Source organism: Oncorhynchus nerka, linkage group LG28, assembly GCF_034236695.1.
Source record: "Oncorhynchus nerka isolate Pitt River linkage group LG28, Oner_Uvic_2.0, whole genome shotgun sequence".
NCBI classification, from domain to species: domain Eukaryota; kingdom Metazoa; phylum Chordata; class Actinopteri; order Salmoniformes; family Salmonidae; genus Oncorhynchus; species Oncorhynchus nerka.
In genome coordinates this window covers 55,389,776-55,408,351 of record NC_088423.1, presented here as the reverse complement: position 1 = coordinate 55,408,351, position 18,576 = coordinate 55,389,776, and the positions used below count along the sequence as shown (strand labels likewise).

The window sequence follows — 18,576 nt, the reverse complement described above, 5'->3', positions numbered from 1 at the left end:
TCGCTCCATTAATCTTTTCCTCGATCCAGACTATTCTCCCAGTCCCTGCTTTTGATAAACATCCCGCAGCATGATGCTGCCACCACTTACTTCATCACCTTAGGGATGATATTGGCCAGGTGATGAGCGGTACCTGATTTCCTCCAGACATGACGCTTGACGTTCAGGCCAAAGAGTTCCATCTTGGTTTCACCAAACCATTGTTTGTCATGGTCTGGAGGTGCCTTTTACTGAGGAGTGGCTTCCGTCTGGCCACTACCATAAAGCCCTGATTGGTGGATTGCTGCAGAGATGGTTGTCCTTCTGGAAGGTTCTCCCATCTCCACAGAGGAACTCTGGAGCTCTGTCATTGAGCTTGGTCACCTCCCTGACCAAGGCCCTTCTCCACCTGTTGCTCAGTTTGGCCAGGCAGCCAGCTCTAGCAAGAGTCTTGGTGGTTCAAAACTTATATTCAAGAATGATGGAGGCCAGTGTGTTCTTGGGGATCTTCAATGCTGCAGATATTTTTTGGCACCTTTCCCCAGATCTGTGTGTCGACACAATCCTGTTTTTTGCTCTGACATGCACTGTCAACCGTGGGACCTTTTCATAGACCGGTGTGTGCCTTTCCAATCAATTAAATTTACCACAGGTTGACTCCGATCAAGTTTCAGAAACATCTCAAGGATGATCATTGGAAGCAGGATGCACCTGAGCTCAATTCGAGTGTCATTGCAAAGGGTCTGAAAACGTATGTAAATAAGCAATTTCGTTTTTGTTTTTTTTGCAAAAGATATCTAAAACCGTTTTCACATTTTCATTATGGGTTATTTTGTGTAGATTGAGAGATTAAAAATCATGTCATCCATTTTAGAATAAAGCTGTAAAGTAACAAAATGCGTGAAAAGTTATGGTCTTACTTAAAATGGCGTAAAATGTTTGAGGGGGGTTGGAAAACACAGTGGCCCAAAAATGCCATATCACGTATCCTTTAAACTTTTAGGAGAAAAGTGGTGAAGACAAAATTACTGTTTTCATAAATGTTTTAATGGCTAGTGTCAATAGAGTAATATGGGTGTTCCTTGAATTCTACTGATTGCAATGATGCAGTGCCTTTAGAAAGTTTTCATACCCTTTGACTTATTCCACATTTTGTTGTGTTACAGCCTAAATTCAAGATAGATTAAATAGATTATTTTTCTCACCCATATACACACAATACCCCACAATGACAAAGTGAAAAAGTTTTCGGAAATGATTGCAAATGTTTTAAATTAAATACAGAAATTTGCCATTCATATAAGCATTCACACCCATGAGTCAGTACATGTTAGAATCACCTTTGGCAGTGACTACAGCTGTGAGTCTATCTGGGTAAGCCTCTAAGAGCTTTGCACACCTGGGTTGTGCAACATTTGTTCAGACTTCTGAAAGTTCCCCCAGCTATGTCAAATTGGTTGTTGATCATTGCTAGACAACCATTTTTAAGTCTTACCATAGATGTTCAAGCAAATTTAAGTCAAAACTTTAACTCAGCCACTTAGGAACATTCACTGTCTTCTTGGTAACAACTCCAGTGTATATGAACAACTCCAGTGTACAAAACATTAAAAACACTTGCTCTTTCCATGACACAGACTGACCAGGTGAATCCAGGTGAAAGCTATAATCCATTATTGATGTCACTTGTTTAATCCACTTCAATCAGTGTAGATTAGGGGTGGAGTCAGGTTAAAGAAGGATTTTTAAACCTTGAATCAATTGCGACATGGATTGTGTATTTGTGCCATTCAGCGGGTGAATGGGCAAGACAAAATATTTAAGTATCTAGCCTCAGTTTTCGCCTATCACAGCCATTAAACTAACCATTGGCCTCATGTTTAAATCTCTGTTTCCTTCCTCTCTTGCAACTGAGTTAGGAATGATGTCTGTATCTTTGTGATGAACGGGTGAATCACATTTGCAAAAAACTGTAAGTTGGCATACGTTTTCTATACAAAAGATTTAAAGGATACTGTAAGGACCGACGCTGGAGAAGAGATGCAGGTACAGGGAGTTGAATGTTTAATGAGGAACAGCGTTAGAACCAGGAAACAAAAATGAACAACGAACATCAATCCTGAAGCGGGGAACAGATATAGGGGAGGTAAATGACAGTGATTGAGTCCAGATGAGTCCAATAATTTCTGATGCGTGTGATGGTGGGGAAGGCAGGTGTGCGTAATGATGGTGACAGGAGTGCGTAATGCGTCTTCGAGTGCCAAGGAGGGGGGGCGGGAGCAGGCGTGACGGATACGTATGTATGGCATCTTTGTGTTTTCCAGACACCCTAAAAAATTGTAAGCCATCATTGGTCTGCATGTACCAATTATTTATGGCGATATGGCCAAGTGAATCTAGTCCAATATGGCCCTTTGCAGCTGGTTTGCGGCTGTATAAAAGCCCTCAGAGCGGAGCAGCGTTCTACTGACATGAACTTGATAAACAAAGTTGATTTCACCTCTTAATGCCGCACACTAATTATCAGGATTGCCCTGATAGGCTCATTAACATATTTCATTTGTATTTAAATCCTGCCAAGCCATTTCTCCAGTTCTTTCCAGTCGCTAGCATCCCACCTCGACAACTTCCAATGAAATTGCAGAGCGCCAAATTCAAATTAAATTACTATAAATATTTAACTTTCATTAAATCACAAGTGCAATACATCAAAATAAAGCTTAACTTGTTGTTAATCCAGCCGCCATGTCAGATTTCAAAAAGGCTTTACGGCAAAAGCAAACCATGAAATTATCTGAGGACAGCGCTCAGCCACAAAACATTACAAACAATTAGCAGCCATGTAGATTAGTCACGAAAGTCAGAAATAGCAATAAAATGAATCACTTACCTTTGATCTTCGTATGGTTGCACTCACGAGACTCTCAGTTACACAATAAATGTTTGTTTTGTTCGATAAAGTCCCTCTTTATATCCAAAAACCTTTTTGTTCAGAACTCCAATGGCTAAAATACGGTCACAAGTGGCAGACGAAAATTCCAAATAGTATCCGTAAAGTTCGTAGAAACATGTCAAATGTTGTTTATAATCAATCCTCAGGTTGTTTTTAGCCTAAATAATCGATAATATTTCAACCGGAGAATAGCGTCGTCAATAAAAAAGAAAAACAAGAAAGGCGCGCTCTCAGTCGTGCACAGTAACCAGCTCTGGGGACATCCCAGGGTCCACTCACTCAATGTGGTAATTCTCCCTCCTTTCTCAGAATAAAAGCCTGAAACAATGTCTAAAGACTGTTCACAACTAGTGGAAGCCACAGGGAACGGAATCTGGGTCCTCTCCCTTTAAATGACGAATAGGCTTTTATTGGAAAAACAGCCATTTCAAAATGTTGGCACTTCCTGGATGGATTTTCCTCAGGTTTTCGCCTGCCATATCACGTCTGTTATACTCACAGACATTATTTTAACAGTTTTGGAAACTTTAGAGTGTTTTCTATCTGTCACGATCGCTGTATAAATAAGTGGACGGCGAAGCGTCAGCAGAGTTCCACATATTTATTATAGTGAAACTTCCCAAAAGAACAACAAATTAAGAAACGTGCAATACGTAGCACACCTAGGCACTAATACGAAACAAAACAGTATCCCACATCGCAAGTGGGAAAAAGGACAAATTAAGTATGATCCCCAATTAGAGGCAACGATTATCAGCTGTCTCCAATTGGGAACCATACCCAGACACCAACATAGAAACACAATACCTAGAACCCCCCTAGTCACGCCCTGAACTAAAACACCATAGAGAACTCCGAGGGCTCCCCCCCCAAAGGTGCGGACTCCAATGGCAAAACCTGAAACTAGATGGGGAGGGTTAGGGTGGGCAACTAGCGTCGGTGGTGGCTCCAGTGCGGGACGTAGCACCCGCTCAGACCATGAAGCCGGGCTGAACGCCATGCCCGGACTGGGCACCGGCGCAGAGGAAGGCTCCGGCCATGGAGCGGGACTGGACGCCGTGCCTGGACTGGGCATCTGCGCAGTGGAAGGCTCCGGTCATGGCACCGGTGCAGGAAGCCCTGGACTATGAACCGTCGCTGGAAGCTCTGGACTATGAACCGTCGCTGGAAGCTCTGGACTATGAACCGTCGCTGGAAGCTCTGGACTATGAACCGTCACTGGAAGCTCTGGACTATGAACCATCGCTGGAAGCTCTGGACTATGAACCGTCGCTGGAAGCTCTGGACTATGAACCGTCGCTGGAAGCTCTAGACTATGAACCGTCGCTGGAAGCTCTGGACTATGAACCGTCGCTGGAAGTTCTGGACTATGAACCGTTGCTGGAAGCTCTGGACTATGAACCGTCGCTGGAAGCTCTGGACTTTGAACCGTCGCTGGAAGCTCTGGACTATGAACCGTCGCTGGAAGCTCTGGACTATGAACCGTCGCTGGAGTTTCCAGGCTGTAGACTGTCGCTGGAGACTCCGGACTGTACACGCACTGGTGGACGAGTGCGGGGAGCCGGCACAGGTTTCACCGGACTGATAACACGCTCTTCAGGGCGAGTGCTGTGAGCCGGCACAGGACGTACCGGGCTGGGCAGGCGCACTGGAGGCCTGGTGCATGGAGCCAGCACAGGTTTCACCGGACTGATAACACGCTCTTCGGGGCGAGTGCGGTGAGCCGGCACAGGTCGTACCGGGCTGGGAAAGCACACTGGAGGCCTGGTGCGTGGAGCCGGCACAGGTTGCACCAGACTGATGTCACGCCCTTCAAAACGCCTGCGCTACAGCATACTCCTAGCCAACATCTCTCTCCGATATCCCTCCTCAAACTCCTCCATCGACTCCCAGACCGTCTCTGGCTCTCCCCTCACCTCGGCCGACTGCCACTTGTGTGTGCCCCCCCAAGATTTTCTTTGGGTTGCCCTTGGGCTGTTTGTGGCCACGGACCCCGGCGTCGTCGCTGTCCTCCTTTACTCCTCGGCGACTCCCGCCAAGGAAGGAGCTCGCATCCACCCAGTATATCTTCCCATGTCCAAATCTCCTTCACTTCCTGGGCACGCTGCTTGTCCTGCTATGGTGGGATATTCTGTCACGATCGTTGTATAAATAAGTGGACCAAGGCGAAACTTCCCAAAACAACAACTAATTAACGAGCGTGCAATACGTAGCGCACCTAGGCACTAATACGAAACAAAACAGTATCCCACATTGCAGGTGGGAAAAGGCTCTCTATGGTTAGGGCGTGACACTATCTAAATCTATCAATTATATGCATATCCTAGGTTCTGGGCCTGAGAAGCAGGCAGATTACTTTGGGCACGCTTTTCATCCAAAATTCCCGAATGCTGCGACCTACCCTATAAAAGTAAAGAGTAAGTTTGTTTGCTTGCTCACTGACCCGAGCAGAGTACCCCTGGTGACAAGTATCCAACAAGTTACCGATCTTGGGTTTCTTACCTTATTTTTCATATTGGAAATGAAAGCCAGTGGGATAACGGACAAATTCTGCAATGTCACTATAGCCAACAATAGTTATTAAGATATGCTCTATCTGTGTGTTAATTTTAGTGGCTCTATCACAGCTCCAGAATTGTTTCCCATAGCTGCAAGACTATTGTAAAAGTTACCTCAATATGACCTCCATGAAGGTCTCCAGTATTTTATGATCGGAATTATTGCAGGTCATTTTGATGTGGTTTGGAATGATTTTACCCTATTTCCTTCTAACAGGAAATCCAGATGGCAGATATTTTATGAAAATGGCCACCCTGGTTGACCGGCAGGCTTCTGAGACTGCCTCCAATCTTTAAAATGTTGCTTAAGGCATTAAGTATTAGTGTTCCAAGTGTGATATTTTGTATCATAAAATGGAACAATTATTTTACCTATCCGCTGGACTAGATTAGTTGAATAGCACAGGGACACCAGCGGTGACACAAGTGGAATGGGCTGTGCAGTTTAGGAGTCAATGCAGACCTAGCCTCTTCCACAGGCTTTCACCTCCCCTTTGGGATGAAGGTATTTCAAGAACAACAACAGTGAATCCTGGAGCTGAGGCTAAAAGCTTGTCAATGCCTTCCATCTTCCATTCCTTGAAAATACATAAAAACATTTAAAAAACATGAAACCCTACAAATAAAAGGTAAATGACAAAATATCCCAGTCCCTAAAGAACTATTCAAGTCCCCCCCCCCCTTCTATCTCCCCTCCTCTCTTATCCACCTAACTAAACCAAATCCTTGACCCTTCCGGATCTTGGAGGGTGAATCAAATCTCTGTTGACTTGATGTAGGGCTTTTTGCCTGTTTCACCCGCTTGTCCCTAAATGTGGGAAGGATAGAGAGATAGGTGGAGAAATGATTGGATTCCTCTCTGTTCTGTATGGATTACGGCGTGACCCCGTTTTCAATCCAATCTTCTGGGGCGAAGGTAAACAATCAGTCTTGATAAAGGATTGGATAAATCCTCAATCAGAGCCATTCTCTGTAAAGCAATCCCTTTATTGCCCAGGCTAACATGGCTAAATTGGATCCTCTCGGAGAATGAGAGGGAGGGGAGAGATGGGGAGAATGGGATGGTGCCCTTGCTCTCTTCCCAATTTCGGGAAGACTCATGGTGCAATTTCCAATGGCTGTTGTTGGCATGCAGAATTCTGTCTTTTAAATTGGTGGTAATCGCAGCAGGATATTGTTTTTAAGTTATGTCATAATGCATACTTTTAACTTCTTGGTGACAGGGGGGCAGTATTGAGTAGCTTGGATGAATAAGGTGCCCAGAGTAAACTGCCTGCTACTCTGTACCAGATGCTAATATATGCATAGTATTAGTAGTATTGGATAGAAAACACTCTGAAGTTTCTAAAACAGTTTGAATGATGTCTGTGAGTATAACAGAACTCATATGGCAGGCAAAAACCTGAGAAAAATCCAAAGAGGAAGTGGGAAATCTGAGGTTTGTAGTTTTTCAACTAAGCCCTCATTTTTTTTTACCTTTATTTAACTAGGAAAGTCAGTTAATTAAGAACAAATTCTTATTTTCAATGACGGCCTAGGAACAGTGAGTTAACTGCCTGTTCAGTGGCAGAACGACAGATTTGTACCTTCCGGTTACTAGTCAAACGCTCTAACCACTAGGCTACCCTGCCGCCCCATTGAAGAAACAGGGTGAAATTAGTTATGTTTCACTTCCCAAGGCTTCCACTAGATGTCAACAGTATTTAGAACCTGTTTTGAGGATTCTACTCTAATGGAGGGGCTCATAAGGGCTCTTTGAGTTAGTGGTCTGGCAGAGTGCCACAGCCTGGCGCGCTCATGTGAAAGGTAGCTACGTTCCACTTCATTTGTGCAGACAAAGGAATTGTCCGGTTGGAACATTAATTAAGTTTTATGTTAAAAACATCCTAAAGCTTGATTCCATACTTAGGTTACCAATCCTTTATCAAGACCAGTCTATGGCTGTCTGGAGTGGTTCTCAATCAGAGGCAGGTGTGTATCGTTGTCTCTGATTGGGAACCATATTTAGGCAGCCATATTCTTTGAGTGTTTTGTGGGTGATTGTTCCTGTCTCTGTGTTTGTTGTCACAAGATAGGCTGTATAGGTTTTCACGTTCCGTTTGTTTTGTAGATATAAGTTATTTCATGTATCGTTCATTTTCTATTAAAGAGCATGAGTAACCACCACGCTGCATTTTGGTCCGCTTCTCCTTCTACAGACGAACGTCGTTACAAGATGCTTGTTCTAGGTCCCAAGAAACAAAGAGATCTTCTGTTGAATCTAACAATTCATCTTGATGGTTGTACAGTCGTCTCTGGACCCTGACCACTCTTTTGACGAACATATCAATACTTTTTCAAGGACAGCTTTTTTCCATCTACGTAACATTGCAAAAAATCTGAAACTTTCTGCCCAAAAATGATGCAGAAAAATGTATCCATGCTTTTGTCACTTCTAGGTTAGACTACTGCAATGCTCTACTTTCCTGCTACCCGGATAAAGCACTAAACAAACTTCAGTTAGTGCTAAACACGGCTGCTAGAATCTTGACTAGAACCAAAATATCTGATCATATTACTCCAGTGCTAGCCTCTCTACACTGGCTTCCTGTTAAGGCAAGGGCTGATTTCAAGGTTTTACTGCAAACCTACAAAGTATTACATGGGCTTGCTCCTAACTATCTTTACGATTTGGTCCTGCCGTACATACCTACACGTACGCTACGGTCACAAGACGCATACCTCCTTACTGTCCCTAGAATTGCTAAACAAACAGCTGGAAGCAGGGCTTTCTCCTATAGAGCTCTATTTTTATGGAATAGTCTGCCTACCCATGTGAGAGACACAGACTCGGTCTCAACCTTTAAGTCTTTATTGAAGACTCGTCTCTTCAGTAGGTCCTATGATTGAGTGTAGTCTGGCCCAGGAGTGTGAAGGTGAACGGAAAGGCACTGGAGCAACGAACCGCCCTTCCTGTCTCTGCCTGGCCGGTTCCCCTCTCTCCACTGGGATTCTCTGCCTCTAACCCTGTTAAAGGGGCTGAGTTACTGGCTTACTGGTGCTCTTCCATGCTCTCCCTGGGAGGGGTCCATCACTTGAGTGGGTTGAGTCATTAACGTGGTCTTCCTGTCTGGGTTGGCGCCCCCCTTGGGTTGTACCGTGGCGGAGATCTTTGTGGGCTATACTCGGCCTTGTCTCAGGATGGTAAGTTGCAGGTTGAAGATATCCCTCTAGTGGTGTGGGGGCTGTGCTTTGGCAAAGTGGGTGGGGTTATATCCGGCCTGTTTGGCCCTGTCTGTGGGTATCGTCGGATGGGGCCACAGTGTCTCCCGTCCACTCCTGTCTCAGGCTCCAGTATTTATGCTGCAGTAGTTTGTGTCGGGGGGCTAGGCCCAGTCTGTTATATCTGGAGTATTTCTCCTGTCTTATCCGGTGTCCTGTGTGAATTTAAGTATGCTCTCTCTAACACTTTCTTTCTTTCTCTCTTTCTTTCTTTCTCTCTCTCTCTCTCTGAGGACCTGAGCCCTAGGACCATGCCTCGGGACTACCTGGCCTGATGACTCCTTGCTGTCCCCAGTCCACCTGGCCGTGCTGCTGATCCAGTTTCAACTGTTCTGCCTGCGGCTATGGAATCCTGACCTGTTCACCGGATGTGCTACCTGTCCCAGACCTGCTGTTTTCAACTCTCTAGAGACAGCAGGAGCGGTAGAGATACTCTCAATGATCGGCTATGAAAAGCCAACTGACATTTACTCCTGAGGTGCTGACCTTTGCACCCTCGACATCCACTGTGATTATTATTATTTGACCCTGCTGGTCACCTATGAACATTTGAACATCTTGGCCATGTTCTGTTATAATCTCCACCCGGCACAGCCAGAAGAGGACTGGCCACCCCTCATAGTCTGGTTCCTCTCTAGGTTTCTTCCTAGGTTCTGGCCTTTCTAGGGAGTTTTTCCTAGCCACCGTGATTCTACACCTGCATTGCTTGCTGTTTGGGGTTTTAGGCTGTGTTTCTGTACAGCACTTTGAGATATCAGCTGATTTTAAGAAGGGCTTTATAAACAAATTTGATTTGATTTTGGTTTGTTGTGTTAGTATGGGTATGTGTATTTGTTTGTGTTGACTGTATGTGAATGTTTGTGAGTTTTGTGTGAGTGTCAGTGTAGTGTGTGCATGTGAGTGTGTATACAGTGTGTATTTTTAGTCTTGTGAGTGTGCATGGAGTCAGTGCAAGATAGGGACAGTGCATATAGTCTAGGTAACAATTCATTAACTATTTAGCAATCTTATGGCTATTTAGCAGTCTTATGGCTTGGAACTAGAAGCTGTCTCTGAGCCTGTTGGTCCGAGAGCCAATGCTCCGAAACCGTTTGACGGATCATAGCAGAGTGAACAGTCTATGGCTTGGACGGCTGGAGTCTTTGGCAATGTTTAGGCCCTTCTTCTGACACCGCCTGATATACTGTAGAAGTCCTGGATGGCAGGGCGGTAGGCCCCAGTGATGTAATGTGCTGTAAGCACCACCCTCTAGCGCATTGCGGTCGAGGGTGGTGCATTTGCCATACCAAGTGGTGATGCAGCCATTCAAGATGTTCTCCATGGTGCAGCTGTAGAACTTTTTGAGGATCCGAGGGCCGATGAAAAATCTTTTTAGCTTCTTGAGGGGGAAGAGGTGCTGTCCTGCCCTCTTTACGACTGTGTGGGTGTAGGTGGACCATTTTAAGTCCTTAGTGATGTGGATGTCAAGGAACGTAAAGCTCTCTATCCGCTCTACCACAGCCCCATCGATGTGGATGGGGGTGTGCTCTCCCCTCTTTCTCCTGTAGTCCATGATCAGCTCATTGATCTTAACGATTGAGGGATAAGTTGTTGTTATGGCACCACACTGCCAAGTCTCTGACCTTGTCCTTGTAGGCTGTATCATCGCCATCACTGATAAGGCCCACCACTGATAAGGCCCACCACTGACGTGTCATCAGCAAACTTGATGATGATGATGGTGTTGGAGTCATGCGTGGCCAAGCAGTCGTGGGTAAACAGGGAGTACAGAAGGGGACTAAGCTCACACCCTTGAGGGGTCCTTGTGTTGAGGGTCAGAATGGCGGAGGTCTTGTGCCTACCATCACCATCTGGGGCCGTACCGTCAGGAAGTCCAGCATCCAGTTACAGAGGGAGGTGTTCCGTCCCAGGGTCCCCAGCTTGGCAACGAGCTTGGAGGTGACAATGGTGTCGAACGCTGAGCTATAGTCTATGAACAGCATTCTCACATAGTTATTTCTCCCTTTGTCCAGGTGGGAGAGGGCTGTGTGAAGTGGAATTGAGATTGCATTATCTGGGATGGTGGTGTTAATGTGTGTCATGACCAGCCTTTCAAAGCACTTCATAATTACAGATGTGAGTGCTACAAGGCGATACTCATTTAGGTAGGTTACCTTTGGTTCTTTGGGAACAGGGACAATGGTGTTCACCTTGAAACATGCGATTACAGACTAGCACAAGGAGAGATTGAAAATGTCTGAAGACACTTGCCCGCTGGTCTGCGCATGCTTTGAGGACGTGCCCTGGTATTCCGTCTGGCCCGGCGGCCTTGCGACTGTTAACCTGTTTAAAGGTTTTACTTACGTCGGCCACGGAGAGCGAGTCACACAGTCATCCGGAACAACAGGGGCTTTCACTCAAGACTCAGTGTTGTATTCCTCGAAGCTAGCATAAACAGTCTTGTAGCCTCGCGTCTGCTTCATCGGACCACTTCCATATTGAGCATGTCACTGGTACTTCCGATGTTAAAATTAAGTGGTGCACAATTGACAAATTAGATTTCTGAGAATGATCTCCTAACAACTCCAGAGCCGCTGACTATCTCTGTTTGTTAAACGTTTCCAAACTGACTTATTGAGATCCACCGAATAACTCTGAAACTAATCGGGAAACGTCAAATCTAACAGGCTGTCTGTCTTGTCACATCGAGTGTTTTACAACTGCTTCAAAAAATATACATTTACCATGCTAGACACATCTACTCCACTGAAAAGTCTGTCCAACAGTTGATTATAAGTTTGTTGCTTACGGCTCAGTATGTCCAGGATATGTGTGTTTATATGAGTGGTCCCATGTGGCTCAGTAGGTAGAGCATGGCACTTGCAACGCCAGGGTTGTGGGTTCGTATTCCCACGGGGGACCAGTACGAACAAATATGAAAACATATGCACTCACTACTGTAGGTCGCTCTGGATAAGAGCATCTCCTAAATGACTAAAATGTTTTTAAAAAATGTATAACATGTTTATTACATGTTATGTCACGCAAACTGCATATCGACAAACTGCTCTCTACCAGGGTGGCCAGTTTATGGGAAGTTTGCTGATATGCATAAGATGACGGAGGGAGAGAAGGAGAAGGGAGTAGAGGGGTTGATTGGGGATCAGTTATCTTCAGATAGCCCTCAGATTGCCACTGCAGGAGAAACTTAGTAGTCCCGGTGGGACGCGGCACAGACTCCCGCAGTGCCCCGTCAAACGCCATGACATCATCAGGTCACACATTCCAACGGAGAGGGAAAATCGGACACAACATCCCATCATATGGATACAGTGTATTTCGCTGACATTTGACAGCTGTTCAAAGAAGCCGTCCCTTATGTGTTCATCTCAAAACCCTTCAATATGTAGTGAAGAGCATACATGTCTCAAATGGATACTTCAGGATTTTGGCAATGAGGCCCTTTATCTACTTCCCCAGACACATACAAATGTATCCACAAGTGAATCTGACTCTAGGGAAGTAGGAACTCCAGTCCAGACACAACACTGCTTCACAATGTAGAGGGTACAAGAACAGTACATCTCTGAAATAGAAGAAGTACTGCACCTATCACTTGTAATTCTGTCTGTCCATTCGTCTGTTAATATGTCTGATTTCCCTTCTGTCTGTCTGTTCGTATGCCTGATTGATTGCCGTCTGTCCGATTGCTGTCTCTCTCTGTGGGTGTGTCATAATTCATAATTTCCCCTTTCGCAGCTGGTCACAACTGTCTTTTTTTTATGCAACCCCAAAAATAAAAACATGAGCTCCCTATTCATGGCTATTTTGCTTAACTGATCTGATCTCATAACGATTAAACCCACTTCATGGTGGCACCTTTTGAATGAGAGAAGGAAGAGATTTTGGAACGTTTTCAAACCGCCAATTGTATTGCAGGTTAAAGGTCACATATAAGATAAACATCCTGGAGTTCGAAGCTAAATGGGATAGTGACATTCGTGTGTGTGTGTATGTGTGTGTGTGTCCATATTCGTATTCCGACCGTGAATGGAAGGCAGGTGGCGTGCCAGGTTGCCATGGCAATGCCTCAGTTAAGACACTACCAAGAGGAGGGGAGAGCTGAATGGAGGTCACCATGGTACTCTACTTACACACACAAACACACACTCACACTACTCTGCATTATCTGCCATCGGATTCCTCAGTAGGGAAAACACTCATACAACTCACACACTCCATCTTTCTCTCTCCCTTTCTCTCTCTCTAACACACAGTGTCTCGTTCATTCTCTCTATCACTCCATCGACAGTATCTTCCTTTATCTCTTGGTTTTTATCTGTCGATCCCTACCTCTATTTCTCTCAGTTCACTATTTCTCACTTTTTCTCTCTCCTCCCTCTATCCTCGATGCATTTAAAAGTTGACAGTTAATGTAGAAAAACTAAAGTCATTTGTTTTCCTAAACCTTGCTCTTAATCTCACTATGATTTACCATGCAATATTTAATTTAACTAAAAATGGATATTTCCTAAAGAAAATGTGTGTGCTTGCTGGTGTTCAAGTATGTTCATATTACAGCGGGCTGCTGATAGGAGGACGGCTCACAATAATGTCTGGAACGGAGCAAATGGAATGGCATCACATGGAAATCATGTGTTTGATGTATTTGATACCATTCCACATATTCCGCTCCAGCCATAACAACAAGCCCATCCTCCCCAATTAAGGTGTCACCAACCTCCTGTAGTTAATAAGTAAGGTGGAATACAGTAATGTTCTTGCTTTCATCAACCACACTAAGAACTGCCTCAAGACCTCATCACTCATTATCAAGTAGTTCTAATACTAACACGTTGCCTAGGTGACACCATGTACACTATATAGCCAAGCCCTCACTGCTGCAGATCTAACGATAGCAAACTTTCTTCAAACACTCCCCAGAGAAGACAGCCAACCCAAATCATGTCTACCCTTTGTCTCACCTTGACTAGACTGACTTTTTCTAGCTTCCTTTGTGTGTGTGTGTGTGTGTGTGTGTGTGTGTGTGTGTGTGTGTGTGTGTGTGTGTGTGTGTGTGCCTCCTTCTCACACTCTCACACATGCACAGGCAAACACTCACAAACACACTTAGAATTGAAACGCTGCTGAGCACCATAGCCCAAGGCAATACCAGCGCTGATAGTGAATGTAATATTGTTATTATTGTTTTACTTTCGGAAAGCGTGACCAATATAATCATTATTCAAAATACATGACTGCCACAGGCCCAGAAGGAACTGCTGTTGCTGTTGCAAATGACTGAATTTCACAACTGCTCCTCGGCAAACTGAGATAGGAACCCTACTTGTGTCTATATTTGCCTAAATGTTTATTCTCTCTAACACTCGGCTATATGGAGGGAATGAAAGCTTGATTAAATTTGTGCATTTTTGTTTCAGAGCCAAGTCTAAATAAATAGGGATAGACTGTGTGCGTGTGTGTGCACTTGTGTTCGAAGTGTGTTGTATGCGAGTACATGTGCGTTTGTCGCAGACAAGAGTCAGGCACCATTCTACACAAGTAAAGCAGTGATGGTATGAAGTTAATATATTCTGTAAAAGTTTGGGATTGAAGAAAGACCAAGTATAACATCTGCATGACCTCTAAAATAATTGGGTCCTTTGTACTGCCAAGGTTTCACTGTGGATCCAACTAAAGTATTCAAATATGTCTGAAAGTGTCTGTATATAGGAAGGAATATGTATGAGAGAGCGATGGAGAGAGAGAAGAGGGAGTGATAGAAAAAGGGGGAAAACAGAGCGGGAATGAGAGTGAAAAAGGAGAGAGATGCGGAGAGAAAGAAACAGAAAGCGAGATTGGGAGTCAAAGACAGAGAGAGAGAAAGATGCAAGTGTGACTTGTGTGACTTGACTTCTAAAACTATGGTTTTGGAATGCCTTAGCGATATTTACAGATGTAGGCTATTTCATGCCAATAAAGCACCTTAAATTGAAATTGGATTGGAAGAAAGAAAAAATGCATCAGTCCCTGAGAGGACAGCACATGAAATATGTTGGTAGGGGGTTAGATGACTCAGGGAATCAGGCAGAGGAATCTGCTGAGCCAGTTTGGGGTTAGTAGATGACGTGGGCAGTGGAGGTGGGGGCGCGGGGGCACAGACACACACCCCTGTTTTATTCTCATGCCACCAGACCTGTGGGTATTCCAGGGGAGCACGCTGCTTTTCACCTGTCTTACACTCACACACACACACTCACACACACTCACACTCACACAGACACACTCACACTCAGTCTAAAGTCAGCTTGATCTGCATTAGTGCTCAAAAGAGCTCTCAAAACAGACAGCTCACACCAGACTCAGAGCTCTCCTCTGTAGCGTTCACCACATGGTGAGATCTGAGAAAGAGAGAGTGCTTTTTAAGATGCACTTTAAATCTGCTCCTTGGTCAAATACAGGGGGGTTGAGAACACTGTGTGTGTATGTGGAGGTCAGATAATTGGCATTGTGTGATTTGTTGGTTTGATGGTGTATCTAAGATGGCTTTGCAAGCCCCATGTTTCTCTACTGGTGTTGCAAGCCCCATGCTCCACCAACTGAGCCACACAGTCATGTTATGATATGGTACCTGTGGTTGTGGGTGTCCTTTGACCAGACATTGTAGCTCCAGGCGGTCTCCCTCTCTGATAGTGTAGATCCTCTCACTGATGTTGTCCTCCTTCACCACGCATGCCTGGCCCGCGTGTGAGATCTGGGCATTGGCAGGGGCTGTGTCAACACAGGAGAAACAAAAGAGAAAGGGTCATATTTTCAAACGAAATAACAAATATATTTTAGTTTTTTTGTAATGTACATGAAAGTTCAAGTTTTAGATGGTGTTCCTGGAAAACAATAATCCGATTTCTTAGTTTCGAACAGCTCTCCTGTATATTACAGTTGGAAGCCCCATATTCAGACACCCGAATAAAAATGTTTTAAATCATAATCGTCACAGAAAATCCACCAAACCCTGGTATTTCTTAAAGAATTTTGTGAAGTTCTATCCCTAAAAAAATAACAAATAAAGATTGAACTAATCACAGGCTTGGTGAGTTAGGAATGTTAGTGTTGGGCTAGAACAAAAATGTTCCGTGCACATCCATTGGATTGAGAAGCACTGAATGAAGTGACAGGTTGAAGAGAACCCCAGTAGACACCAATGCCTCAAGAACTAGGACCGAAGACATCTGACTTATGACGTAAAACAGCCTACGAGGCTCGTCACAGAAGGTGGTCAAGATTGCGTGCGAGTTGCTTCATGTAACATCAGCCTGGGCAGGATTTTTACATTTACATTTGAGTCATTTAGCAGGTGATGGGGGACAGGAGGTAGGTGGGGAAGAGAGGGAATTGAGACAGAGACAAGGAGAGAGAAACAGCAGGTGATGGAGAGGGAAGAAGAAAAGAAGATAGAGAGAAAAAAAGAAAAACACTAAGGACTGCTCAGAAACCACTGTAGGGAGAAAAAAAGAGGGGAGTAGAATCCCAGGTAACAATTATAGGGAGAGAGAGAGAGAAAAATGTGGAATGTTACCTGTAAAGTTCCCCTAATGTTTGAGTGTCCAGTTTTCCGTTACTTAGGGAAACATTCTATCTACACTGAACAAATATACAGTATAAACTCAACATACAAAGTCCAATGTTTCATGAGCTGAAATAATACATCTCAGAAATGTTCCATACGCACAAAAATATTATTTCTCTCAAATTTTAAACACAAATTTGTTTACATCCCTGTTAGTGAGCCTTTCTACTTTGCCAAGATAATCAATCCACCTCACAGGTGTGGCATATCAAGAAGCTGATTAAACAGCATGATCATTACACAGGTGCACCTTGTGCTGGTGACAATAAAATACCATTCTAAAATGTGCAGTTTTGTCACGCAACACGATGCTACAGATGTCTCCAGTTTTGAGGGGGTGTGCAATTGGCATGCTGACTTCAGGAATGTCCAACAGAGCTAATTTCCATACCATAAGCCGCCTACAACGTTGTTTTAATGAATTTAGCAAGACGTCCAACCGGCCTCACACCCGCAGACCACGTGTATGGCGTTGCGTGGGCGAGCGGTTTGCTGATGTCAACATTGTGAACAGAGTGCCCCATGGTAGGGGTGGGGTTATGGTATGGGCAGGCATAAGCTACGGAAAATGAACACAATAGCATTTTATCGATTTTATCGACGAGATCCTGATGCCCATTGTAAGGTATCTGTGACCAACAGATGCATGTCTATATTCCCAGTCATGTGAAATCCATAGATTAGGGCATAATCAATTTATTTCAATTCACTAATTTCAGTAAAATCTTCGAAATTGTTTCATGTTGTGTTTATATTTTTATTCAGTATTTCAATTGACTGATTTCCTTATATGGACTGTAACTCTATGAAATTGTTGCATGTTGCGTTTATATTTTCATTCAGTATATGTTAACAAAAACCTTCGGAGAACATTTTTAGTGTGTTTTGGTGTTAAATTTAGGAGAATATTCCCTTCATGTCAAGCAGAACATATCTAGAACATGGTTGTGGTTTGCTATATTAAGCAGGCAGATAGGCATCCTGTTACTGTTCAATTGAACATTAAAAATGGGCAAAACGAGTGACTTAAGCGACTTCAAGCGTTGTATGATTTTCGGTGCCAGGTATGCCGTATCCAGTATCTCAGAAATGTCTGCCTTCCTGGGCTTTTCACGCCAGACAGTGTCGAGGGTTTACCGAGAATGGTGCGACAAACAAAAAACATCCAGTCAGCGGCAGTCCTCTGGGCGAAAACAGTTTGTTGATGAGGGAGGTCGAATGAGAATGGCAAGAATTGTAAGAATCGTGCAAGCTAACAAGAGTTCCACAAACAGACAAATAACACCACAGTACAACAGTGGTGTGCAGAACAGCATCTCAGAACGCACAACTCGTCAATCCTTTTCAAGGATAGGCTATTGCAGCAGACAGCCACACTGGATTCCACTTCTATCAGCTAAAAACAAGAAGAAGCGGCTCCAGTGGGTACACAATCACCAACACTGGACAACTGAGGAGCGGAAAACATTGCCTGGTCTGACGAATCCTTGTTCCGGTTGCGTCATGCTGATGACAGAGTCTGGATTTGGCATAAACAGCTATGGAGTCCATGGACCCATCCTGCCTGGTATAGGCTGGTGGCGTACTGGTGTGGAGAATGCTTTCCTGGCACAAGTTAGGTCCCTTGAGCAATTGAACAAAAAACTTTGACACCATCCTGAATCCATGCCCCAAAGAATATGGGCTGTTCTGGAGGCAAAAGGGTCTCCGGCCCGGCACTAGATGGGTGTACCTAATAAACTTCTTGTTTCATGGCTTTCAGATGATGCTGCTACGACCACCGTGTCGGTGTCAGTTATCCATTCATTTGACTATTCTCTCATCATTGATTTGATTTACTTATTTCAACAACTTAAGGGCTTTCTGTAGAGTTGTCAAAATTGGTGGGGCATATTAAGTTGTTTTAATGACACTCCTGAATCACTATGATAAATACATTTTTTCTTGAGTGTAGTTTTAAGAAAGCTGAAATTTACTTCAAAGTGCAATCAGCCTATTGCTTACACCTGTCAAGTTGTTTCAGATCTACACAAATTTCTAGGGAGGAGGTTAGGGTTTCTTCTGGACAGGGTGTAACTATACTAGCCCAATAACACATGCCCTAGAGATATCCCTTGTTGGGACAGTGTTTAGGGTCCTGGTGGCCTGGGTTTGAGACCTGCTAGGACAGTCACCCTACTCTCACGTTCTTAGCAATGTTAATGTCATTATTTGGCAAC

At 44.2% G+C, this 18,576-nt stretch overlaps 1 protein-coding gene across 1 annotated transcript in view; it reads right to left on the bottom strand.

Annotated features, from left to right (window-relative positions):
• LOC115102815 (MAM domain-containing glycosylphosphatidylinositol anchor protein 1-like) overlaps positions 1 to 18,576 on the bottom strand; it is a 397,798-nt gene that overhangs the window by 295,267 nt on the left and 83,955 nt on the right. Inside the window, exon 2 of the mRNA XM_029623129.2 lies at positions 15,362 to 15,501. Coding sequence (XP_029478989.2) covers positions 15,362 to 15,501 — 140 coding nt within the window. The remainder of the gene's footprint in view (positions 1 to 15,361; positions 15,502 to 18,576) is intronic.